The sequence below is a fragment of the Magnolia sinica genome, chromosome 7, assembly GCF_029962835.1.
Source record: "Magnolia sinica isolate HGM2019 chromosome 7, MsV1, whole genome shotgun sequence".
NCBI classification, from domain to species: domain Eukaryota; kingdom Viridiplantae; phylum Streptophyta; class Magnoliopsida; order Magnoliales; family Magnoliaceae; genus Magnolia; species Magnolia sinica.
In genome coordinates, this window is record NC_080579.1 from 79,303,598 (window position 1) to 79,330,968 (window position 27,371).

Sequence of the window (27,371 nt, forward strand, 5' to 3'; positions counted from 1 at the left end):
TAAACCTATTATAATAGGTAAACCTTCACCTACAAAGCTTCATAAATGGATCGGACACTTCATTTAAAATCCTTCAATCAGCTACTTAGGATGGTATTCATAGTCAACTTTTTCACGTACATTCATGGACCTTAGACCTCGTACATTCATGCCACGTGTATGATGATCAAGTGCCTAGCAAAAAAGGGTGCCCGTACAATGCTATGTCAGTCCTACAATCGTATCTGTTCACTTGTGCCCTTCTAAATAGACGGCAGAAAATGGTCCACCGTCACATGGGACTAAAATCATCCAATCTCCATGCATTACTACTATGGGCCATCAAATGTAGATCCCACCATATGGATGGTCTAGATTCATTGACCACACAACCACCTGTACGGTGCCAAGTAGCAATCACTCAACGGTGAATCTCGACCATAGTTTAAAAACTCAAACAACTCGACCATAGTTTAATAAACAGACGGCCTGATAAATAAATAAATCAACAGATATCGTCCTTTTCCTTGCAATCAAATAAGTAACGATGTCGATTCGTTAACATCTAGAAAAAACTGAGTAGATTCTGATCAAAGGGGAATTATTATTGTAACTACCCTACTATGTGAGGCCCACCATGATTTGAGTGCCATCGAACCTGTCCATTAAATGCATCTCCTCATGCTCGGACTAATTCGCAAAATCCAGCCTTATATATTACTCAAGTGGGCCACACCAAAGAAAACAATGAGGGACGTTGGGTAGGGAGATGCCCACCATAGAATCTTCCAGATTAAATGTGGGATCCACCATGTTGTGTATATGTCATCCAGTCCAGTCATTAGGTGTGCCCCACGAGGATGAAGGGGCACATTAAAACTCAGGTGGACTCTGAGCTATACACTAGTCAAACCGAGTTGAGCTTGGCACAGCTCATCTCAGCCAGTAGCTAACCCTAGCTCAAACTTCGCTCGGCTCAGTCCTCGAGCTTGATTAGCCAGCTCAGCTCGATTCGTCAGCAGCTTAGGTAAACACATACAACTCTTCAACTTTTCACATAATGCAAAATAGTAATAACCGCATAGAGATATCTCATCAAACATTGGGCCGGCAACATCAAAATCATGATTTGAGGGCAGTTTTATAATATGAAGTTTTTTTTTTTTTTTTGGTAATGATTTACTTCATATCCATTCCTTCCTCAGTACTAGCCCATCGTCCAGATAATCTTTACACATGAAATAGTACTTCATTGTGTCATTTCATCAAACACTTGGTGAGCAATATCAATATCAAAATAGTTGAGTCACCAAGTAGATTCAATTCGAGTTGAGGTTCGATCCGACTCGAGTCAAGCTCGGGCAAGCTCGAACTCAAAAAATCAGCTTAACTCGGCTCGAACTCCGTTTCGAACCGTGTCATATCGAGCTTTTTCGAGTCAAGCCGAGTTGAGCGAGCTAACCAAGCTAAGTCGGTTCATGTACAGCTCTCTAGGTGGACTACAAAAGCTGAATATATAGGTTTTAGGCGTGATCATACATTGCTAGTGGTGTGTCCCACCTGAGTTTTGGATGGTGATGATTCTTGCAACGCATGATGATCATGAGTGAGTGCACAGATTCACGGTTTGGATTCCATATATACATCGAAGGTAGCCCCACAGTACTAACATATGCGGTTATTCCAAACCAAAACACATTACATTTCCCAGATATTTAACGTTAATATCCAAGTCTACCACCTTGATAATATAAAAGCATGTTATTTCTCTTCGCCTGACCAATCAAATCAAAATCCAATCCACCGTTCAAACATGGTAAATCCAATATTTTCTCTATACTGGGTGTGGGCCATCTTCTTCTTTGCAAGTGAGAGTGATGGATTTCGAGATCGTGGCGCAGTACTGGGCCACCATTCTCCGCCAGCGATCTTTGTGTTTGGGGACTCACTTAGTGACACTGGAAATCTCATGGCAGCATTTCCGTTCTTGGCAGATGCAGAGAACTCACCATACGGATCGACCTTCTTCCATGGCCCTTCTGGGAGATATTCCGACGGTCGATTGATTATTGACTTCATGGGTGAGATCTCATTCCCACCCAATTGTTTTATTTCATTGTTTGAGGTTGTGTTTGGTTGCACTAAATATCATGAAATTCTACAGTAAATTAGCCTGATTAATCTTGTAATTTCGTGATATTTGGTGCAACCAAACACTAGCTTTAAAAAATTTTTACAAATAAAAAATAAAAAATAAAAAGAAGAATAGAGGTATCATGATGCATGTACATTAAGAGACATTTTTGCTAATCGTACACCAAAGTGTGGATGAATGGTCCCCACACGGTCATTGATTGGTCCATACAAGTGGGTCTTGATTGGTCCATATATACAAGTGGGTCTGAGCCAGTGTGGGAGCCACACATCCAAGTACGTGACCTTTTCGTATGTTAACCAATCAAAGGATGTCTTGGCACTTGTTTTTTTTTTTTGTTTCATCCAAATCTCATGTGGCGTCAGGAAGTAAGGGATATTTGGAAGCGGATTGACTGGTGTACCTAGCTGTATAGCTGGTGTATTGACGTCAGCAAGTTCTGTGGGTCCCATCATGATGTATGTATTATATCCAAACCATCCATCCATTTGGTGAGCTTGTTGTAAGGCTTGAGACGAAAAATAAGACAGATCCAACTATCAAATGGACCACACTACAAAAAGCATCAGGGGATTGTACGTCTACCATTGAAACCCTTTTGGGGTCACAGAAGTTTTGGATCAATATGATATTTGTTTTTCCTCTTCATCCAGGTATTTCTGACCCTATTAACAGAATGGATGGAAAATAAACGTTATGTTGGGTCTTACAAATTTTTTAACAGTGAAAATCATTATCCCCGCTGCTATTTGTGGTGTGGTCCAGTTGATCTTTGGATATGATTCATTTTTTTTATAATGCTCTAAAATGATCTCAAAAAATGGATAAACGGTGTGGATATAATAAATACATCAATGTGGGGCCATGTAACTTTGATCTCTTTTGAACAGTTGTAAAACTCGGAGCTCGAGGAGCGTCAGCGCTCGTCTTCGCACGACACGTACCTACATCAGCTATATAGCTGATGTTGGTGGTAAAGGTTGGTAGATTAATGGTATGAGTCTCATGCAGATGCTCCATCAAGTAGTTAGTAAACAACCTTGTGCAGCCAAAGAAAATTGTACAAATTTATGTGGGGCCCACTGTGATGTATAAATGGCATCCAATCTATCTATCACATTCAGCACCTAATGATTTCCTTGGTGGCCAAAAAATATTGCCAATCCAAAATTCAAGTGGGCCACACCACAAGGAACGGTTGGTATGTGGATTCCCACCATTAAAAATATTTCTTTTAATTTTATATGTCATCTATTTCATTCAGATGATGCCAAGATGAGTTGACAGCCAGAAAATGAGGTTATTCCAAAACTCAAGTGAACCATAACACATGATTGTAGATGTTATAGGCATGATTTTACATGGTGTCGTCCACGGTTTTGGATGGACCTAATTTCAGAATTAAGGACAATAGGAAGTTCACATGATGGACCGATTGGATATCATTAAAAGATCATAGTGGGTTCCCTCATGTATTGTTGTTGTGTAAAATGAAGTAAAAGAAAACCAAGCCCTGAGGCTGTGTTTGGAAACAATTGATTTCATGCCAAACAATGGAAGGGAAAAGAGTTTTCCTTCTATATGACGATTTAGGTTGTTTGAATGGTATTTAAAAAAAAAATTTTTAAAAAAATGATAAAGTCTACTTACTAGTATTATACTTTGTGAGAAAAATATAAGATTTTTACTTGTTATCCAAATACATTTAAGATGGAAATCCAGGTTTCAATAATTTCCATAGAGATCATCATTGGATTTTTTTTTCTTGAATTCCAAGTATCAAAACATACCCTAAATGAAATACTTTTAACACCCAAAACGGAGTGTGAGACAAAGTTTTGTACATTTTCATTAAAACATATGATATTTTCTTCCTTCTCTGTTAGATAAGAGTAGATGGATTTACTACAAACATTTCTACTTTAAAGATCAATGAGAAATCAACATGTGGGGCCTACCAGGATGTTTTAATGAAATCCAATCTGCCCATCATTTGTGCCCTCATGTTTATCTACATGGTGCCCGAAAAATCAGGAAAAACCAAAACTTGGATGGGATACACCATAGGGAACAATTAGGATTTCGACGACCCCATATTGGAAACCTTTCAGATTGTATGTGGGGCCAACTGTTGTATCCCATCTAATCCATTCAAAAGATTCATCCAACGGATGGATGGACACCAAAAAGATCAGGACATTCCAAAAGTAGAAGCAGTAGAGTCAATTGCAAAAAGTACTAGTTTGAAAGGCTCATTGGAATTGATCCGCTATGGGATTTACATTATAGGCTACAGAATCACCTGAAGTACTAAATGGAATAGGTATTAGTTTTAGGTTGGCTACAAGACATGATTTTATAGGGTTTATGCATGATTTCACATGGTGTGGCCCACTTGAGTTTTAGGGGGGCTAAGGAAAATAGGAGGGCTTCACATGATGAATAGATTGTATGCCCTTAAAACTATTGGAAAACCGCACAGCTTACCCTTCTATGTGCAAATCAATGAGATTATTAATATAAAAGATTTAGTTGATGAAAATCACTTCTAATACAAATAAGAAAAATATCAAACATGTAGAATGCAAGAGACACCAAGATTTTTTACGTGAAAAACCCTCCTGTGTGAAGAAAAAACCATAGGATCTAGTTTGGCACAATTCCATCATAATCACAATAATGGAAGTAAATCATCAAGAGACCTCTCTTGGATATCCTTCCTATATCACCCAAAGGTGTATTACGAGCAACGTGAAAGAAAAGGATTTTCATCAACTAGCGATCGTATAAAATCCCTAACACAACCGTTAAAGAAGACAATCAAATGAACCAATGTTGTAGATGGAGCTTCACAGATTCAGATGTTGAGATTTTATGGTAAAAGGCTTTTTCTCTTCTTCTCTTACAAAAATCCAATTTTCTCTTCTTCTTCCTCATCTTTTCTTCAAGAATGAAAATCTCAAATGTTGCTTTAACTATCTTTAAGCAAAAGACCATTTTCTCTTATTTTAATTGATTGGCCAAAAGGCTAAAATACCCTCACACACGTGGCACTAAAATGCTACTTATGCCCACAAATGTGGGTCCCACTCAAAATGAGGAGGGACCCCAATAATCTATCCCTCTTGACTCATGGGAGGGTTCCGTCATGTCCAAACCTGTCATGCTTCTATAAAACTCATGCTTGTCTCTAGGTAAGGCATTGGTTATCATATATGAACCATTCTTGTATTGAGAGAACGGCGGAATCACAGAGAGATGAATCTAGGATAACAATTAGATAACACCAAGCAAACACAAAGGAGAACACAACGATTTAACATGGAAAACCTTTTCGAGAAAAAATCAAGGCACAAAGCGACAAAAATTCACTATGAAAGCAAAAACCCAATTCAAACAACCTTAAATCTCACCCTTGCTCTACCCCTTTAAAACCCAAAAACTATTTAGAAACCTTTGGAATATATCTCAATCCTGTTTACTCCCATATTTATAGCCTATGGGAAAATCCCAAATAAAATTGGAAACAAATTTCGTATATCCGGTGGATCCGCAAAATTCTGCGCAAAATGTTTGATGTCATCGAACATCCTTCGATATCATCGAAACTTATTCTTCGATGGCATCGAACTAACACCCAAACTGTCCAGAAAAAAAACTCAATTTTTCATAAAATCTCGATTGCATCAATCCAGTTTTGATGTCATCGAAGGTTCAATCGAACATCCATCAATGGCATCAAAAAAAGTGCCTAGATAGGTCAGCGACCAACTGGAGAAAATCCAAAAAATCTTAATGGGATCAAGCACTGTTTGATGCCATCGAATGTGACATCTAACAAACTGTCGATGGTATCGACAGACCCTGTATCCGACTAGATTTAAGACATCAAATACAACATCTTGTTGGTATAGATCTTCTCAAGTTGTAGTAACTTTTCTTCAAGAGGATCCTGAATCCAATGATATCTAACATCTATATGCTTGGACTTGGAATGGAGACTTAGATTTTTACTAAAGTGGATGTCACTCTGAATATCACAGTAAATAACATAACTATCTTTCATCAAGCCAAGTTCTTAAAAAAATCTCTTCATCGACAATATTTCCTTATAAGTTTTTGTCACTACAATTTACTCAACTTCTTGAGTAGATAAGGCCACACATTTTTGTAACTTGAACTACCATAACACTGCTCCCCCTGCAAAACTAAGAATATTACCATGTAGACTTCTTGGAGTTAATGTTGCCTACCATATCTGCATTTGTGTAGCCTTCTAACACATGCTTACCACCTGCAAAGCATAAACACACCTTGGACAAGCCCCTAAGATATTTAAGAATCTATTTAACTACTTTTCAGTGCTTTTTGTCAGGATTTGTAAGAAATTTGCTAACAACACCAACTGCATGTACAATATCGAGCCTCGTGTATACCATAGCATACATCAAACTTCCTATTGCCGATGCATAGGAAACTTTCTTCATTTCTTCTTTTTATTTCTCACTTGAGGGACTTTGCTCACTTCTTAAATTGAAGTGACCTACAAGTGGAGAACCGACAGGTTTTGCCTTATCCATATGAAATCTTTCAAGCACTTTCTCAAAGTATCTTTCTTGTGATAACCAAAGTTTGCCGATCTTCCTATCACGAGAGAAATTCATGCTCAAAATTTATTTTTCGGGTCCTAAGTCCTTCATGGCAAAAGACTTACTTAACTCCTTTTTAAACATGTCAATTTTGTCATTATCTTGACCAACAATTAACACATCATCAACATTAAAAAAAAAAAAAAAAAGAATTACAAAATCAGTACCATTATAAATTTTCTTAGTAAAAACACAATGGTTTGAAGTGGTTCTTTTATACCCATGATCCACCATAAATGAATCAAACCTTTTGTCCCACTACATTGGGGCATGTTTTAACCCATATAGGCTCTTCTTCAACTTGTAAATCATGTGCTCATTGCTTTTGACTTTAAAACCTTCTAACTGCTCCACATATATCTCTTCTTCCAAATCACCATGAAAGAAAGTTGTCTTGACATCTAATTACTCAAACTCTAGATTCATGCCTGTAGCCAAACCCAATATGACCCATATGGATGACATTTTCACTATTGGCGAAAAAATCACATCAAAATCAATGCCTTTCTTTTGCCCAAATCCTTTCACATACAACCTTGCCTTGTACATTGGTTCTGAGTTCTTCTCTTCAGTCTTCAATCTGAATACCCACTTATTCTTAAGTATTGTCTTGTCCTTTGGTAGCTTTACCAAGTTACATGTGTGGTTCTTATACAAAGGATCCATCTACTCTTGCATAGCTCTTAACCACTCCCCTTTATATTCATCAGTTTAAGTTTCTTGATAGTTCTCAAGTTCACCCCCATCTATAAGCATGATAACTCATGAGGTGAGTACCTTTTGGGCAGTTGGCTCGCTCTAGTGGACCATCTTAAATGAGGCTCAACTGGTGGTTCTTGAGGGGGTTGTTATTCATGTTTAACATTACCAACCATTTCTTTTTTGCCCTGCGCATCTCTCCCATATCATGAGAGGAGGAGCTAGATCTACATCAATAAGATCATCAACACTAGGCTGGGGATTTTCAACTTTTTCAAATTCTTCAATTGTTTGGTCTTCAAGAAAGATCACGCCCCTGCTTCTGATCACCTTCTTATCAATTGGATCCTATAACCTATAGCCAAATTTTTCATGTGCATAACCCAAGAATATACACTATTTTTCTTTATCATCAAGGTTGGTTCGCTCATATTTGGGAACATGCACAAATGCTCAGCAACCAAACACCTTTTGGTGTTCATAGGAAACATCTTTTCTGGTTCATACCATTTCTGCAACATCTCCATTTTAAAGAGCTGAAGGAGATAGATTAATTAAGTAACAAGCGGTTTACATAGCTTCTTCCAAAATGATCTTGGCAATTTGGCTTATGAAAGCATACACCTGATTCTCTCCACAATAGTGTGGTTCATCCTTTCTGATACACCATTGTATTGTGGAGTATTGGGAATGAATTACTCATGTTGAATTCCGTGGCTTTTACAATACTGTACAAATGGCCCAATATATTTGCCACCACTATCTGTATGAATACACTAACGATTCACCCATTTCCCTTTCTACCATAGAATGAAAATACCTGAACACATCCAAAACTTCAAGGCATATGCCCATACCTTTCTGGAAATATCATCTATAAAGGTAACAAAGTAAAAAAGCACTACCTAGAGTTTTCAGTTGTATGAGACCACGGGCACTAGAATAAACCTTCCAAAACATCTATTTTCTTTTGGGGAGGATTTTGATGAAATGAAACTCTATGTTGTTTTCCAACTAAGTAATGAATGCAACTATTTAAAGGTATACCTTTTACATTTGGAAGGAGATGCTTCTTAGTGAGCATTTGTAGGCAATTCTCTCTCATATGACCCAACCGCTTGTGCCATAGATCAATAGAAGAATCATTCTCCATTGTATTCACCTCGGCCCTACATAATTATGCTTGAGTCTTATATAGAGTGCAACACCTCTTGCCACTTGACACCACAAGAAACCCTTTTGTAAGTCGCCATCGGCCGCCACCAAAATGATTATTGAAGCCTTCTTCATCCAATCTTCCCGTAAAAATTAAATTAAGGTGAAGATTAGATGCATTCCTCACATCCTTAAGAACCAACATGCAACCAACATTGGCCTCAACATGCGCATCACCCATCCCCACAATTTTTTAAGATCCATTATTACCCATCCTCTCAACAATAAAGTCCCCTGACTTGTAAGATGTGAAGAAGCTTTTACAAGGAGTAGCGTGATATGAAGCATCGGTGTCAATGACCCAATATGTGTCTTGAGATGTAAAACTGAGACATGCTTGTTCACAACTCGATAAGACAATAATATCACCATCTGAGACAACCGTAGTTGTGTCATTTTCTTCTTGCTTTTCCTTCCCTTTTTCTTTCTTCTTCTTTTTATTGGTCTTTCAGCACTCATTTTGGTAGTGGCCTACCTTACCACAATTATAACAATCAACATCCTTTCTTGACTTGGACTTGCCTTTTGACTTTTCACGGTAGTGAGGTTTTTTGCTTTTGCTTTTCCCCCTATTTTTTATGACAAGAGCTTCTGATTGAGTTAAACCCAAGGATTTTTTTCTTGTTTCTTCATTCAACAACTGCTTGTTACTTAGCGCATTATAATAACTCCATTTTGAGTGGAGTTACTTAGAGACACCACTAAGGTCTCCTAATATTCAGGCAAAAAACTAAGTAGTAAGGAGGCTTTCAACTCATCATTTAGCATCATCTTTATAGAAAAGTGTTGATTCACAATCTTTCATTCAAATGCTCCGCAATTGAGCTTCCTTCTTTATACTTCAAATTCACAAGCTTCGTAATCAATAAAGCCTTGTTACCCGTGGTTTTTCTCTCATAGAACCCTTCCAATTTCTTTCAAAGTGATTCTACTAAAGTTTCTGTAGACATATGATGAAAAATAACCATTGCCAAATAAATCTAATAGCTTTCCGGTCTAGTTTCTTCCACTCATCATCGGTCATATGTTTTGGTTTGACCCCAACACCTTCAACAGGTATGTACAAGTCCTTACAATACAATAAATCTTCCATCTTGGCTTTCCAAATCATCCAATTGTTTCCGTTCAAACTAACTATTCAACTTGTGCTTGCCTCCATGATTCACACATAAAATAATTAGAACCAACCCAAATCTCTGATGTCACTTGTTGGGAAACCATACAACTTTTCCTTATATGTGCAAATAAATGAGATTAACAATATAAAAGATTTAGTGGATGAAAATCACTTCTAACACAAACAAGTAAATCATCAAACATATAGAATGCAAGAGACACCAAGATTTTTTACATGAAAAACCTCCAATGTGAAAGAAAAAACCATGGGACCTAGTCCGCCACAAATTTACTATAATCAAAATAATAGAAGTACAATCATCAAGAGACCTCTCTTGAATATATAAACTACATCACCCAAAAGTGAATTACAAGTAATATGAAAGAAATGATTTCTCACCAACTAAGGATTGTAGAAAATCAACACAAACCTTGGAGAAGACGATCGAAGGAACCGGTATTGTGAATGGAGCTTCACGAACCCGAATGCAGAGATTATGGTGGTAGAAGGCTCTTGTTCTTCTTCTCTTGCAAACAATCTCATTTTTCTCTTCTTCTTTCTCCTTTTTTCTTCAAGAAAAAACTCCAAATGTTTCTCTAACTATCTCTAAGAAAAAGACCATTTTCTTTTATTTTAGTTGCTTAGCCAAAAAGGCCAAAATACCCTCACACACATGTGACACTAAAATGTTACTTAGCCCACACACGTGAGTCCCACTCAACATAAGGAGAGACCCCAACAAAAACATCATGGTGTGCCCCCACATGGAAATGAAATCCCACCCTACTTGTAAATATGCATCAAGTTGTTTCTTTCGATGTGATTGACAATGACACACCCACCCCCAACTGCGATTATAGTCTCATGGTCTTCATATTATTAAGTAAAGAAAAAAGTACCATAGATAAATAATCTCTACGAGTTGTAACATCAATTTTAGGGTTAGAAATATCAATCTTCAAATAAATACAAAAGTAAAAGGTTGGAAATGAAACTATTTTACCCATAAGAAGAGATTAAACCAAAATAAACAGAGAATTGATATCTACACCAAACATGATTGATTTGCTTATGTTGTTTTTTTACGAGATTGGATCCATCATCCAATGCAAAAACTTTTTAGGATAACCTTAATGAATAAATCAAGGTGTGATGCCCACTGTGATGTTTTCACGACATCTAAACCATCCATCATGTTCAGCCACTAATATTATCCATGTATACAAAAATCCATTAAATGAAAAACTCATATGGGCCATGCCCACCATTAAAAACCTTCCAAATCGTATGTGGTGCCCAATATGTTTGGTATATGCCATCTAATCCATTCAAAAGAAGCATCTAACAAGGATGAATTAAGACCTAAAAAAAGGGCCATTCAAAACTCAGGTGGGCCACACCTCATGATTTCAAAGGTTTTAGCCATTATTTTATATGGTGTAGCCCATGGGAGTTTTGGGTCACTTGGATTTTTGGGATCCAAGGTTAACATTAGGCAAGGCATATGATGGATGGATTAGATGTCATTTAAAGATGATGATGAGCCCCCACACTTCGATTTTTACCTTAATACACCCTTCTTTTCTCTATAGATTCAGTGCAAACCATATTAAAATTGAATTTACATGGAGTGCAAGTACCAAAAATAGTCAGTTTAAATCTAAATTCCCTGAGAAAATGATAGAAAAGTATTTACTCACCTTAACATGATTTTATAGTATATCCTATAGCACTAACACCAGGATGGATGAGGAAAAATCTTCATCCGATGTCAAATACTGGCCATGATTTCTTGCTCATTGTATTGGGGTCCCTCCTCATATGGAGGTGGGACCCACATGTGTGAGCCTAAGTAATCTTTTATTCCTACATGTATAGCTTATGTAGTATTGCCTTTGCCATATGTGTGAGGGGTATTTTGGTCTTTTAGCAAGCAAGTAAAATAAGTTCTTTTATTTAGAGTTAGATAGAACAACATTTCAGGTTTTTATTTCTTAGAGAAAAAGATGAGAAAGAGAAGAAAAGAGTAGATTTTGTAAAAGAAGAAGATTAAGAGCCCTCTACTACTAAAATCTTTAAATCCGAATTCGTGAGGGTCTATCCACAATGCTGGTTTATTCGATTAACTTCTCCAAGGGTTGTATTGGGGATTTTCTACAATCCCTAGTTGGTGAGAAATTTTCTTTCTTTCAAGTTGCTTGTAATAAACCTTTGGGTGATGTAGTTGGGATATCCAAGAGAGGTCTCTTGATGATTGTACTTTCATTATTTTAATTATACTGGATTTGTGTAGGATTAGGTCCCGTGATTTTTCCTTTCACATCGAAGGGTTTTTCATATTAAAAAAACCTAATGTCTCTTGCATTCAATATATTTGATGATTTGCTTGTTTGTATTAAAAGTGATTTTTATCCATTAAATCTTTTATATTATTAATCCCATTGATTTATACATAGAATGGAAAGTTATGTGGTTTCCCAACAGGTGGTATCGGAGCTCCGGGTTTGAATGAAAATAATTGGATGATTTGAAAAATCAATTTGAAAGATTTATTGTATTGCAAAGACTTGTATGTGCCTGTTAAAAGTTTTGGAGCAAAACTAAAAGATATAACCAATGTGAGTGGAATAAACTAGACCGAAAAGCCATTGGGTTTATTCGGCAATGGTTGGATGATAGTGTCTTTCATCATGTGTTTACGAAAACCTTAGTACAATCACTTTGAAAGAAATTGGAAGGGTTGTATGAGAGAAAGCCCGCAGGCAATAAGGCTTTCTTGATTAGGAAGCTTATGAATTTGAAATATAAAGAAGGAAGCCCAATTGCAAAGCATTTGAATAAAATTCAAAGTATTGTAAACCAGTTCTCTTCTATGAAGATGATGTTATATGATAAGTTGTAGGATTTGTTACTTCTTAGTTCTTTACCCAACAGTTGGGAGATCTTAGTGGTGTCTCTAAGAAACTCTACTTCAGATGGAGCAGTTACAATGAGCCAAATAGCAAGTAGTTTATTGAATGAAGAAACAATATAAAAATCTTCAGGTTCCACTCAATCAGAAGGATTTGTCATGAAAAATTGAGGGAGAAGTGAAAGCACAAAACCTCACTACCGTGAGAAGTCAATAGGCAAATCCAATTTATTTTTTTTAAAGGATTTTAATTGCTATAATTATGGCAAGTTGGGTCATTATCATAATAAGTGTCAAAAGCTCAAAAAGAAGAAGAAGAAAGAAAAATGAAAAAAAATGAAGAATGGAATTATACAACTGCGGTTGTTTCAGATTGTGATATTATTATCTTCTCAGGCTATGAACAAGCATGTCACAATTTCACTTATCAAGATACAAACTGGGTCATTGACACCGGTACTTCATATCATGCTACTCCACGTAATGACTTCTTCACATCTTACAAGTCGAGGGACTTTGGTATTGTAAGGATGGGTAACATTAGATCTTTAAAAATTATAGGGATGGGTACAATGTGCATGTTGAGACCAATATTGGTTGCATGTTGGTTCTCAAAGATGTGAGACATGTACCCGATCTCCGGCTTAATTTAATTTATACGAAAAGATTGGATAAAGAAGGCTATAACAATCACTGTGGTGGCAAACAGTGGAAGCTTACAAAAATCAAACATAACTATACAAGGCCCAAGTGAACACAATAGAGAATGATTCTTCTATTGATCATGGCACAAGCAATTGGATCATATGAGCAAAAAGGGCCTATAAAACCTCGCTAAGAGGCAACTCCCCGACATAAAAGGTAGGCCTTTAAATAGTTGCATTCATTACTTGATTGGAAAACAATATAGAGTTTCATTTCATAAAAACCCCCCCAAAGAAAAATAGATGTTTTAGAATTAGTTTATTCTGACATTTGTAGTCTTATAAAAGTAAAAACTTTAGGCAGTACTTCTTACTTTGTTACTTTCATAGATGATGCTTATAGAAATGTGTGGGCATATGCTTTGAAGACTAAAGATCAAGTCTTGGATGTGTTTAAGTATTTTTATGCTATAGTGGAAAGGGAAACAGGTAAATTGTTGAAGTGTATTAATTGCACAGATAATGGTGGCGAATATATTGGGCCATTTAAGTAATATCGCAAAGGCCATGAAATTCGACACAAGCAATCTATTCCTAAAACTCCACAGCACAATTGTATAACAAAAAAAAAATGAATCACACTATTATGAAGAGAATCAAGTGTATACTCTCACATACCAAATTGTCAAAATCATTTTGGAGAGAGGCTATGCAAATCACTTACTATTTAACTAACTTATCTTCTTCGACTATTTTTGAATGGAGATGTTGCAGAAAAAGTATGGACCAGGAAAGATGTTTCCTATGAATACCTAAAGGTATTTGGTTGCCAAGTATTTGTACATATTCCTAAAAATGAGCGGTCCAAACTTAATGACAAGGCAAAACAGTGCATCTTCTTAGGCTATGCAGATGAAAAATTCTTCTATATGTTGTGGGATCTAATTGACAAGAAAGTAATCAGAAACAGGGAAGTGGTCTTTGTTTAAGACCAAACAATTGAAAATTTTAAGAAAGTTGAAAAGCTCAAGCCTAATGTTGATGATCTTATTGATATAGATCTAGTTCCTCCTCCCACAGTGTCTGATAATGGGGGAGATGTGTAGAGCCAAGAAGAAATAGTTGATGATGTTGAACATAAAGAACAGGAGAAGCAACCCCCTCAAGAACAACTAATTGAGCCTTAGTTGAGAAAGTCCACTAGAGCAAGCTAATCATTCAAGAGGTACCCACCTCATGAATATGTCATGCTTACAGATGTGGGTAAACCTGAGAATTATAAAGAAGCTCAAACCAATAAACATAAAGATAAGTGGCTAAGAGCTATACAATAGGAGATGGATTCTTTATATAAGAATCACACATATGATTTAGTGAAGCTGCCAAAGGACAATAAAGTACTTAAGAACAAGTGGGTATTCAAGTTGAAAAATAAGGAAAAGACCTCACAACCAAGGTATAAGGCTAGGTTAGTTGTGGAAGGATTTGGGAGAAAAAAGCATTGACTTTGATGAGATTTTTTTGCCTGTGGTGAATATGTCATCCATTCTAGTTGTATTCGGTTTGGTTGCAAGCATGAACCTATAGATTGGTTAACTAGATGTCAAGACAGCTTTTCTTTATGATGATTTAGAGGAGAATATATATATATAGTAGCTGGAAGGTTTCGAAGTCAAATGCAATGAGCACATGGTTTGCAAGTTGAAAAAGAGTATATACGGGTTAAAATGGGCCTTAAGTTAGTGGTACAAAAAGTTTGATTCATTTATAGTGGATCGTGTGTATAGAAGAACCGCTTCAAACATTTGTATATTTATTTTTAAAAAAATTAATTATAGTTTTATTATTCTTTTGCTATATATTGATGATATGTTGATTGTTGGTCAAGATATTAGTAAAATTAATAGGTTGAAAAGGGAGTTTAGAAAATCCTTTGTCATGAAAGTCTTAGGACCCACATAACAAATTATGAGTATGAATATCTCTCGTGATAGAAAGATCGGCAAGCTATAGTTATCACAAGAAAGGTATATTGAGAAAGTACTTAAAAGGTTCCATATGAACAAGGCAAAATTTGTCGATTCTCCACTTGTAGGTCACCTTAAGTTAAGAAGTAAGTAAAGTCCCTTAAGTGAGAAAAAAAAAAAGAAATAAATAAAGTTTCTTATGCATCGGTAATAGGAAGTCTGATGTATGCTATAGTGTGAACAAGGTCCAATATCACACATGTAATTGGTGTTGTTAGTAGATTTCTTATAAATCCTAACAAAAAGTATTAGAAAGCAGTTAAATGGATTCTCAAATATCTCAGGGGTTCATCCAAGGTATCTTTATGCTTTGGTAGTGGTAAGCCTGTGTTAGAAGGAGACACAAATGCGGATATGCCTGGAGACATTGAATCAAGAAGTCCATATCAGGGTACATGCTTACTTTTGTAGGGAGAGTAATGTTAAAGCAGTGTAAGTTATAAAAATGTATGGCCTTATCTACTACATAAGTTGAGTATATTACAATGATAGAAGCTTATAAGGAAATATTGTGGGTGAATAGATTATTTCAAGAACTTGTCTTAATGCAAGACAATTATGTTGTTTATTATAACAGTCAAAGTGTCATCTAACTCAGTAAAAATCCAAATCTCCATTTCAAGTCCAAGAACATAAATATAAGATATCACTGGATTCGAGATGCTCTTGAAGAAAAGTTGCTACAACTTAAGAAAATCTATACTGACAAGAATGGTTCAGATATGATAACCAAGTCCTTACCTAGGGAAAAGCATAAGTTTTGCATAAGCATAATATGTTTGGGCATGGTGAAGCCCTCCTTATGAATCGAGAGAAAGAGATTGTTGGGGGTCCCTCCTCATGTGGAGGTAGGACCCACATGTGTAGCTTAAGTAGTGTTTCCTTTGCCACATGTGTGAGGAGTATTTTGGTCTTTTAGCCAAGTAAGTAAAATAAGAGAAAATGGGCTCTTTTTATTTAAAGTGAGTTAGAGCAACATTTGAAATTTTTCTTTCTTGAAAAAAGAGGACAAATAGAAGAAAATGAGGGGGGTTTGTAGAAGAAGAAGATCAAGAGCCTTCTACCACCAAACTTTTCACATTCGGGTTCGTGGGGGTCCACCCACAATGTCAGTTTCTCTAATTAACTTCTCCAAAGGTTGTGTTAGAGATTTTCTATAATCTCTAGTTGGTGAGAAATTTTCCTTCTTTCATATTGCTTATAATCCACCTTTGGATGATATAGTTGGAATATCCAAGTAAGGTCTCTTGATGATTGTGCTTCCATTATTTTCATTATAGTGGATTTATGTTAGACTAGGTCCCATGATTTTTCCCTTCAGATCGGAAGATTTTCCACATAAAAAATCTTAGTGTCTCTTGCATCTTACATATTTGATGATTTACTTGTTTGTTAGGAGTAATTTTCATCCATTAAATCTTTTAGATTGTTAATCCCATTAATTTGCACATAAAAAGAAAAGTTGTGTGCTTTCCAAACACATTGAACGATATGCTTCTTCCCACCAAAGCTTTTATTGTTATTTACTCAACTCAATATCTGCCTAATCCCACACCTCGCTCGGAGGCTACAAAACCCAGAGACAAGATACAAGAAAACATCAAAAACTATAAATCAAGACATTACCCAAAAGAAAGGAAATTAATACCATACTTATCTGGACCATAAATGCACCCTTCCTGGAATGCAGCTAATTTGACCTTTCTTCTTTGAGATGGGTCTGCTTCCACACACATCAACCATTAATCTAGCCTAACCTAGGACATTATATTTGGGCCCACCGTGATGTGTGCATGACATATAATTCATCATCATGCGGCCACACCACTAGGAGCAGTTGGGATGGGGATGCCCATTGTTAAAAAGCTTCTAGATTGTTCATGAGGCACACCTTGTTTTTTATATGCGGCCGTCCCATAAACCAGAAGATGCTCCCACCAAGATGGATGGAGGCCCCAAAAATTGTATCATTCCAAAATTAGGTGGGCCACCCCATGACTCTAGAGGCTTTAGGCACGATTTTAAATTGGCCCACCTGAGGTCTTGGTATCGATTCCCTATTGGGGGTGGCTAACAGTGAAGTACTGTGAACTGACAGTGGGTGTACTACCAAGCTAAAAAAAAAATGTGAAACACAGTGGAACCCACATGAATCTCTTTTTCTATATTGGACTTTTTTCAAAAAATCTAACCATTTTCACCTAACTACTGCATATAAATTTAAGTTTTTTTCAGTGATCTCAAGAGCTACCTAAAACAAAGAAATTTTAACAACAATAGCATACAATTAAGTATATACAACCTTGGACCATCTGAATTTGAACCAAGACACGTACGATAGAATCATATGAAGAACAACATAGATCTTGCATTGACTTGTTTAATGGTAGCTCTCAAATGCACTCTTCCATTGCATCTAAATAGTCTAGATTGATCTTTGGACACTTACGATCGATTGTATGGTACAATGGTTTGCAGCTTCAAAATGGGGATTTCCTTTTGTGGAACCTTATTTCGAGAATATTGTCCCAAACTACAGACGTGGCATCAATTTTGCAGTCTCAGGAGCAACGGCTAGAAATGTCACGGAACCCATACCTTTCTTCCTTCCTCTCCAAACGGATCAGTTCGTCAGATTCAAAAGAAGCGTTAATGCGTCCTTGAATTCCGAGCACAAATCAGGTGTGTAGTTGAGGTATAGAAGTTTAAGATAGGCATGGAGGTGAGAAAAGTCATTTACAAGTTTTAGGATTTCGGCTCTTAATTAATTTTTCAAAAATCAGGAAATGCTAAGAACCTAACAAATACGCCAAAAGCCCTAGGACTAATGGAATGCGTCAAGCCAAATTCTTTAAATCATTGGGATCCTAACATTCCACCACCGACATGAAATGATACTGGTTTGGATAATTAAAAAAACGCTTTCCAGTTTCCACCATTACACTTGTTTTCCAATTTTAGAAATTCTGTAAAGAATAGAAATTTAAAAATCACAAATTACTTTTCATAGATCTTGAAATGATAGTTCAAAAACCCGAAAACTCGCCTTGGCTCAATGTTCAAACACAAGACCTTCCCCTTTAATAACATGTCAAACAACCGCCTTCTCCATAGGCTTGAGTTGTTAAAAGATAGCGTATCAATGTATATCAAAGGACTTTAACACCACCACCTTTATTTTTAATAAATATCCACCCAGGAGATGAGTGACTCGTGTCTAGCTGACTGAACCATTGAGCAACTTGGCTCAAAATCTTTACTAGTCGAGTTGACTCAGCCAGGTTTCAATTCTAGTTTAGTAGTTTGCAAGACTACCATATTTTAAAACCCGAACGACCCAACTTAGACTTGGTGTAAATGGTTTGGATCATTTAAATGACCCCACATCCCCATATATATATATATATATATATATATATATATATATATATATATATATATATATATATATATATATATATATATATATAGAGAGAGAGAGAGAGAGAGAGAGAGAGTCATGCTCCCCTGCGCACCTACGCACGTGCGCACCTTTGCCCATGTGTCATGGGTGTCTAATCTGAACAGTCCATGTGATGCGGAATCCCATGAAACCCCATTTGACAAATTTTGACCCTGATCTAAAATTCTGGTGGGCCATAGCAAAGAGAAATGCAAATTAAGGGAGGAAATTGTTTTCATTTTTCATGGGCCATCAAAGTTTTAGATCAAAGTAAAACTTGGGCCTGGGATGTTTCATGAGGTGCTGCTTCACATGAACGATTCAGATTTTGGATCCACATCACATATGATGGGTTCTAGAAAAAGTTCGTACTACATACCTACGAACTGGTTCGCAGGTGAGCGTTTCCTTGTGTGTGTGTATGGGAAAAGGTACTATGCACTCCACCTCACGAGTCCATCCCATGAAGTCGAGCTATGTGGGCCCCACCGTGATGCGTTTCGAACATCTACCCCATCAGTCAAATGCACCATTCCATCGTGGGCCTAGCTCTCAAAAATCAAGTCAATCCGTGACTTGTGTGGGCCACACCACATACAGAAGTAGGGAGGGGCCGTGCACCATTAAAACATTCATAATCACTTTTTGGGCCCACCGAGATGTGGTTTGCAAATCCAGCCCATCCATTATGTGTGTCCCACTTGGATGAGGGTTCAGACCAAGTTTCAGCAGCATTCAAGACTCAGGTGGGCCCCACCAAGTGTTTGTATATGTTTTAACGGTGTCTTCACATGATTTTAGATGGTATGGCCCACCTGAGTTCCATATACGGCTGATTTTTGGCATATCCCATAATTTAGAGGGGACCCATCAAATGCACGGTGTTGATGGTCAACACGCATCACGGTGGGGCCCACACAGCTCGACCTCGCGGGAGCTTATCGTGAGGTCGAGCGCATAGTGTGTGTGTGTGCATATATATATATGTGTGTGTGTGTGTGTGTGTGTGTGTGGTTTTGTGACCTAAAACGTTGATCATATGATATGCACAGTTGATTGGAAATGTCTAAAAAATTTCAAGCTTGGAAATCATGATCAATGACCCACAAAAAGGTTGTCCAAAGGACTGCTCATATTGAAAGAAAAAAAGTTCAAAGATTGAGGGTTAAAATATCTCAATTTTGGAGATCTTTTGTATCCCTATCCACAGTAACATCTATTTTGTAAATGGCTTGGATCATTGAAACATGTTTCTATGCATACAGAGGACTTGTGCTGCGTCAACAAAAACATATATTTTATTACAAACTTACAAGGAAACCCTTGCATAAGGAGTTAACTCTATTGTGGTGAAAATGGAGAGCTCGTGATGTAGAGCGGGTCGCAGATAGTTTCATGGCCAAGATGGATCAGAAAAGCCTCAGTCAACGAAAGAAGTGATTCAGACTGTCAGACCTTAAATCAGGCGTATCTCGCAATCCGGAATGAGTTATCGAACGTAAAATATATGATTTTGGAGTAGAACGAGCTACTTTAGGCACCCAACCCCACTACACAGGGTTGCGCAAGCTGAATTTGCGAAATACCATCAGATTGATGATCATTTTCCTATTTTAATTATGTTTTTACTATAAATAGTAAGTTTTAGTTTGATTATAACTCTTCATCCGATGGCTTTAGAGTTGCGCCCAACACGAGAGCTGCTTAGAATAATTAGGAGAACAACTTGGTGAAGTCAAATAGGACACTTGCTATTTTTGGCCGATAACCTTACACTAGTAGGCATGATGACCGTCTGTAAATAGTAAGTTTACTATTTATAGTAAGTTGCAAATTCTAGGAGTTTTAGTTATAGTTTGATCGTTTAATTCATCAATTAATCAAATTATGAATTTTCTAGAATTTATTTTGATATTTCCTTGTTCTTTTCCTCTTGGATTCGAGAAGTCCCCGTGAAGAGTCTAGAGACGCTGCGTGAATTTAGAGTAATTATCCTTGAGGAAGACAGTGCTCAACCTCATTACGTTCATCCCTGCATCAGAAATACCATAGCCAAAGGCACAAAGGTCCACTCATCAGAGGGGCCACACTAGTACAGTTTATACTGGCCGTTGGTCATTTGTTATAATCGTTTGACCAACCTGACAAGTGGGCCATGCTGCGAATTGTCTAGATCTCACACATGTGTGCCACGTTGGCACTTGTTGCTGCGATCATTCTTCTCTCTAAAATTCAAGTGCTTGCATGGACAGATTGCTTAGTTTCACACGTTCCAGAAGTGAAGTCATTCGAGGATGGGTTATACATGATATTCATTGGTGTTAATGACATCCTCAACAGTCTCTTCTTGAATGCTTCAGCCCCACCCTTTGTAATGGAGGAGATCGTGCCACGTGTCATCTCCTCAATCTTCAAGGCCGTACAAGTGAGTACTCTCCCCACTAATTACATATGAGAAATGATCAGATACAACCATATTCTTTTCCCCGCCAATGTCTCATGTATAGTGCAGAAGGTGGGCCATACCATGATGATTATCATATATGAAAATCAGTTCGGTCCACTCGTGGGGTGGGCCACACCAGTATGGTAAGTCAGAGCACTTGCTGTCCGTTGAAGTTGATGGTGCATCCTGCTCGATGAGTGGATCTGTCCAATTTTATTATCAGGTGATCATGGTGTGGCCCACTTTTCGTACGGAGTGGATATTCTACACATTGGAGATGTGGTGAGAAAAGAAAGGATGCATGGTAACTTATGATACAGCTAATGTGTCTGATCCTTCTCATTAGAACATCCAAGGAGTCCTGATTGAATACAAACGTTACAAATTGACAAGTTGGGCCCATCATGATGTTGTAATCTGTCTATCATCAAGCCCCTTGTTTTTCTCCTAGAAGACAAAAAATCAAGCTGATCCAAAACTCAGGTGGGCCACACCGCTGGTAACAGTTGGGATGAGGACATCCACCATTAAAAAACTTCCAGATTTGTATATGCGGTTCACTCTGTTTTTATGTTTCATCTAGCCCATTCAGAAGATGTATCTAACCAGGATGAATGGATACCAAAAAAATACAGGCCATTCCAAAACTCAGGTGGGCCACAACACGTGATTTCATAGATACTAGGCAAGATTTTACATGGTGTGGCTTGCATGAGTTTTGGATCTACTAAGTTTCGTAGTTCAATAAGAATAGGATAGGACACAAATGATGGACGGATTGGATTTCAATAAAACATCACGATAGGTGGGTAAAGCGATTAGAGCTGGCAATGAGCCACGCCTGGGCCAGGCAAATCATTGTTTTAATAGGCCCAGCCTAGAGTTCGTAATCCAGGCAGGCCTGAACCGATCACTAGCTGCCGATTGTCGGTTCATCAGACATTGACTTAGATCATTGGCTGTCAATTGATTTCTATGATGTAACCTGAATGATGAGTGGATTGCCTTGTTTTTGACCCCAAGTGATCTTAATGGTGTGGTCCACTTTTTGCTCAGATCTGATTATGATTTTGTAAAACAAGTGACAATCTCGCAGGAAAGAGAATGGTGCATGTGTTCAGGATTCTTGATGGTAGGCTTTGGTTCTTTGTTCTGATAAATGAGGCCCATGGTTCTGTGATCTAGACCACTGGTATGCTGGGACACATCGTGGATGGAATGAACCTCAAAACACCCATCCATCGGTCATTGCAAATTTTCGATTTACAGTGTATAAATGGACGGTTAATGGAAAAAAATATGGCAATGGGCCACATTCCACTGAAAAAACGCCCCAGATTGTTGGCTGGGATCTTAGAACTTCGGATGGTTTCAGGGCATGCTTAATCCATGACTGGAACCAACAATCCAATGGTCTGGATCAACCAACGATGTGCCCCACTTGTCATGCTGTGGAGGGCCTTGGACCCTAGAGTGACAGTTGGGCTGCGTCCGGCCCTACAGGAACGGCCCATGTCCACCCCTATCATCAGGTCATTTCATAACACCATTGTTCTTTTTGTGTGTTCAGGATCTCTATAAAGAAGGGGCCAAGAATTTCATAGTCTTCAACATCCCAGCCATTGGATGCACCCCAATGGTACTGACCCTAGGATCATCAGGACCCTTCAATTCAACGGATGGATTGGGGTGTCTCAAAGACTACAATCAGGTGGCAAGATACTCGAACAATGAGCTGGAGAAGGCACTTGCAATCCTCACTCACCAGATTGAACATATCAACATCATGGTCGCAGACATCTATGGCTTCATGTTGAAAACCATAGCCAACCCAGCCAGATATGGTAATTACTACTCTTCCTTGCTTTTAGCTATCATGGCAACTGATATGGGTTAGCCCGGTCGCAGACCGGCCAGAGCCAAACCCACTCTGGGTCAGGTTTGGTACAAACCTACAGCTCCATGGTTGGATCTGGGCCTGTTGTTATCAGCCGCTGCCTAGTGGGCTTGGACATGGGCTTCCATCTGCCCAAAGGAATTAAAGTGAGCCTGGCAACTGCAGCTTATTTAACATTGCTAGTCTGAGTATTTGGATGGTGGGTCTGAGACCTGGTGTGAACCCCTGGTTAAAAGACTCGGCAACTCAGATGGAGTTAGTGTTCAATTCTGAGTGAGTTTGAGAGTCGAGCTGACTCAGGAGGTGACTCATGGTATCGAACAGGATCAGGTGCTACCAAGTCCAAGTTGACTCGGGGAAAGGGCATGGATAGCGTGGATGAGGACATGGGTTGCTTTGACTAATGGGGAGAGAGTGGTAATGAATTGATTGATTGATTAGACATCCTTCAAATTTGTGGTACAACCCACCTCGAATTATGCCAAAACTGCATCTTCTAATCTAGGAGTCGCAAAGGAGCGTGTCGCACGGCGTTTGGATCCCTGCATGGGACTCATGCGAGTCTTAAAACCATGCCCAAACCCAATTGCCTGGCTTACGTGCTGGGTTCGGACTCTAGTGTTTAACTCTTGGGGTGGAGAAGGATATGATTCCACCTGACCCACTTCCCAGACTTCTTCTAGCCTGGTGCATCCTTATAGTGGGATATGCAGGCTAGCAAAGCCTGGCCCCATGGGCTGTGTATGACTGTAGTTAAATGGGTGTGAGTGCAGGTTGGGATATTAATTTGAGTCTGATTAATAATTGGGTTGGGGTGGATGCGCCCTTACTCATGCTTGAACCTGGCTACAACCCAATTATAATCTATATCATTTATATTTATAAAGAGAAATGCCCACACACTAGTTATACATTGACCAGTTGGCAAGTAGAGCCCACTATGGTTTTCATATGACATATCGCCTGTCCAACAAGGTTTTTCCCTCATGAAAATGTGATGGACACCCATAGAAAAGCATAAATAATCACCCAAAAAACTCCACGTTTTTGTACCTAATAGTTCAATTATTTTATAGTCATTAGATAATAACCTGCACTTTTTTAATTTATAAATCTATTTTTAGGCTAAGATTATTTTACAACACTTTCCATATGGGACCATCATGGTGTGTGCAGTCTATATGCCACCTCATCCATCCAACCGGGTCATCCCACTATAAAGGTAAGATGCCTGAGGTGTAGGCCAGCCCAACAATTATATAGGTCACCTAAGTGCATTTGGAGGTTTTGGGTGTTTTTTTCATTGTTTTCTATGGTCTGGCCCACCTAATGATTGGATAATCGTATTTTTTAAACATCCTATAGTGGGTTCACTTCATTTATGTCATGGTATACACATATACAGTGGACCTCAAATGTAAAGTGCCCCCTAGAGAGAAACTAGAAAGCAGAAAAAGAAAAACTTTCAGACTCCATGATATGCCGCCCCCTTCCCAGGGTGAGCATATGGCGTTCAAGTATCTCAAATCGAACCATCCAAATTGTGGACCATAACTATGTTTTTTTTTTAATCAAGAGATGGATCGAAAGCACCATGATGTTGTTTTCGAGTTTTTAAACAAAAAAATTGTTACCTTGAAATATATATTTTTTAATGAAAATTTATATTTAAAAAAATAATAATAAATAAAATAAAATAAAATAAAATTGAATTCTGCTATAAATCTAAAGTTTTAAGCTATAGGATCTGGTAAGGTACGATGGAATCCAACTAGGTCTTTCTTGCCAACATGTCATCTATTTAGGATATCCGTACCATGCAAACAGTAAGTATTACTATGAAGATCAGCTAATACAAAAATCAGGCTTGTTTGATTATCAAGTTGACCATAGCACTGAATCAACCTATAATTAATATTATGACTCAATATACAGGAAGGGCCCACCTAATGAGCAAACCGAGCTTTTTTTGTGCCACGTCATCTTCATGGTGGCCTACCATTTTCATGGTATGAATTTTCTACACGAGCCATGTTGATGGGAGAAACTAATTTAAAGAAAGGTCCAGTTAAAAGGAATGGCCAAATGGTCATGTAGGTGATTATAGGATTAGGAAATCTCCACTGTGGGTGTGTGTGGGAGAGATGGAATAAAATGCTTCTCCTTTTTTTTCTTTTTAAATGCAGGATTTGATGATAGGGCGAAATTCAAGGCCTGCTGTGGATTTGGTGGTGACCCATTTAATTACAACCCTCTGGTTCCTTGTGGGGGAAACCCAGCTGCCAAAGCATGCAGTCAACCAAGCAAGTATACGAGCTGGGATGGCTTACATTTCACTGATGCTTTTAACCATCGGTTTGTAGAGGAAATGATGAAATCCACACCGTTCCCTAAGTTCTACTAAGAAACTGTTGCCACTCGAATCATATCACCATGTACCTTTTTAAAAAAATTAATAATAATAAGCGATGCTTTGATAAAGAAGGCTTAGCCCTTCAATTAGCCTTTTTTAAGTGAATGGGCCCCATTTTGGGTACATTGGCGTGCATTTAATCCAAACAGGTTCACAGTGATCAGATTATCTTAACCATCTGATCAGATGATATATGGGCAATGGACATTCTTTCTTCGACCTTTCATTTTAAATCCTCAAAACTGCTCGACTGGTTTGATTTTTAACGTATAACCACCAATCCATGGTAGGACCCACCAAATGAACTGTCGGGATCTTCAACATGTGGACCATGCAGGATAAAGACGTAGTGCTGCCAACCTCAAAAAGTCATTATTTCGTTACCCGTCTAGAAAGGATCCAACTTCCTCTTTGGATAACTTAAGAGTTCAGATTTTTTGCCTCTGCAACTTTTTCGGTACCCTCAAATTATAACTGAGAGGGTGAATGTCGTCCCACATTAGGCTGTGGCCCACCACATTGGGACAGGCCAGCAGATAGTAAGCCATCCACTGAGCGGCAACATAAACCCTTTCCTACTGTCATTGGTGAAGATTTTTGCAACTGCAAAGTTGCATAACCCCAACCATGGAAATGATCTGAGGATGAAAAACGTGCCCACCGTCAGTTCAAGAAACATCAGACGGACCAGAGCCAGTAGGCTGCCCTGATAGAACTGGTGGGTGGTGGAGATTATGAATAATTTCTGGAGGCATGAACCACTTGATGTTTCCATTCAATCCCTATTTGGAAAACCCATTAATTAATTACCATGTTACTAGAAGAAAATTTTCAAGCTCAGGTGCACGTGGATGATCAATATCAATCTAAACCATCCATTAGGTTCCTTCTTTTTGAAGTGGGCCACCATGAACGTAACACCCTATCTAATGACAGTGATCCCAAATCTAAGGGCATGAGGCACGAGAGCTCAGCTGAAAAACAACAACATTCTAATGTAAACATTACGCGGAATTGCAAAGGACAGTGCATAGCATCAAATATAGAAATCAATGAAGCTGTATGAAGGGCATACCTAATTGAGATGCCATTGCTGTAGGCTAGATGCTTAAGTCTTCTATACATTACACCCTTAAAGAAGCACTGGGATGAAAAGCTTCAGTCATATACAAGCTTGAGAACCCAATTCCTTTAATATAATTGAGTTTCAAAAACAGTTGTTGCGCACCACCCCTTACATGATTTTAGATGAATCACAACTAAGTGGGGTCCACTGTTTCTCCCAATCATACTATCCAACCCTTAGGACAATCCAAACCATTGATCAATAAAGCCCACCTTATAAAATTCTTACAACTAACACTAAAGCCTGAATTTAAAGTCGTTTTAAAGTTGAAAATCGCATGGACACCAACACTCATTTTAAGTCTTTTTAGCCAGCAAGCAATAGCTTATGAAGGGACAGCCTGACCTCCCAATTAAATATCAATCTGACCGTCCATTAGGTTCCTCCTACTTTCGGAAGATTCTTTTCTTTCTTTTTTTATCCCCGGTGACTTCACCAAGAGAATTCAATTATTAGAGAGAACAGGATTCATCATAATAGAAGGGCTCCCAATCAAACCCAAAACCTCACTCAATCCATACAAAGCCAGGCAAATCAACCTTCATCAAGGTTTACAAGCTATTCACATCATTTACATCAAAACAACAGCAAACACCAATCTCTCTATGAAAAAATAACAGGCAAACCTTGCATCACAACATTAGCCAAGTT

At 38.0% G+C, this 27,371-nt stretch overlaps 1 protein-coding gene across 1 annotated transcript; it reads left to right on the top strand.

Annotated features, from left to right (window-relative positions):
- Positions 1–1,649: 1,649 nt before the first annotated feature.
- Positions 1,650–25,605, top strand: LOC131252146 (GDSL esterase/lipase At1g09390-like). The gene is made up of 5 exons (XM_058253022.1): positions 1,650–2,060; positions 17,875–18,078; positions 21,091–21,263; positions 22,855–23,128; positions 25,368–25,605. Exons 1-5 carry the CDS (start codon positions 1,652–1,654, stop codon positions 25,583–25,585), a joined length of 1,278 nt encoding a protein of 425 aa, XP_058109005.1. The 5' UTR covers positions 1,650–1,651; the 3' UTR covers positions 25,586–25,605.
- The last annotated feature ends 1,766 nt before the right edge of the window (positions 25,606–27,371 follow it).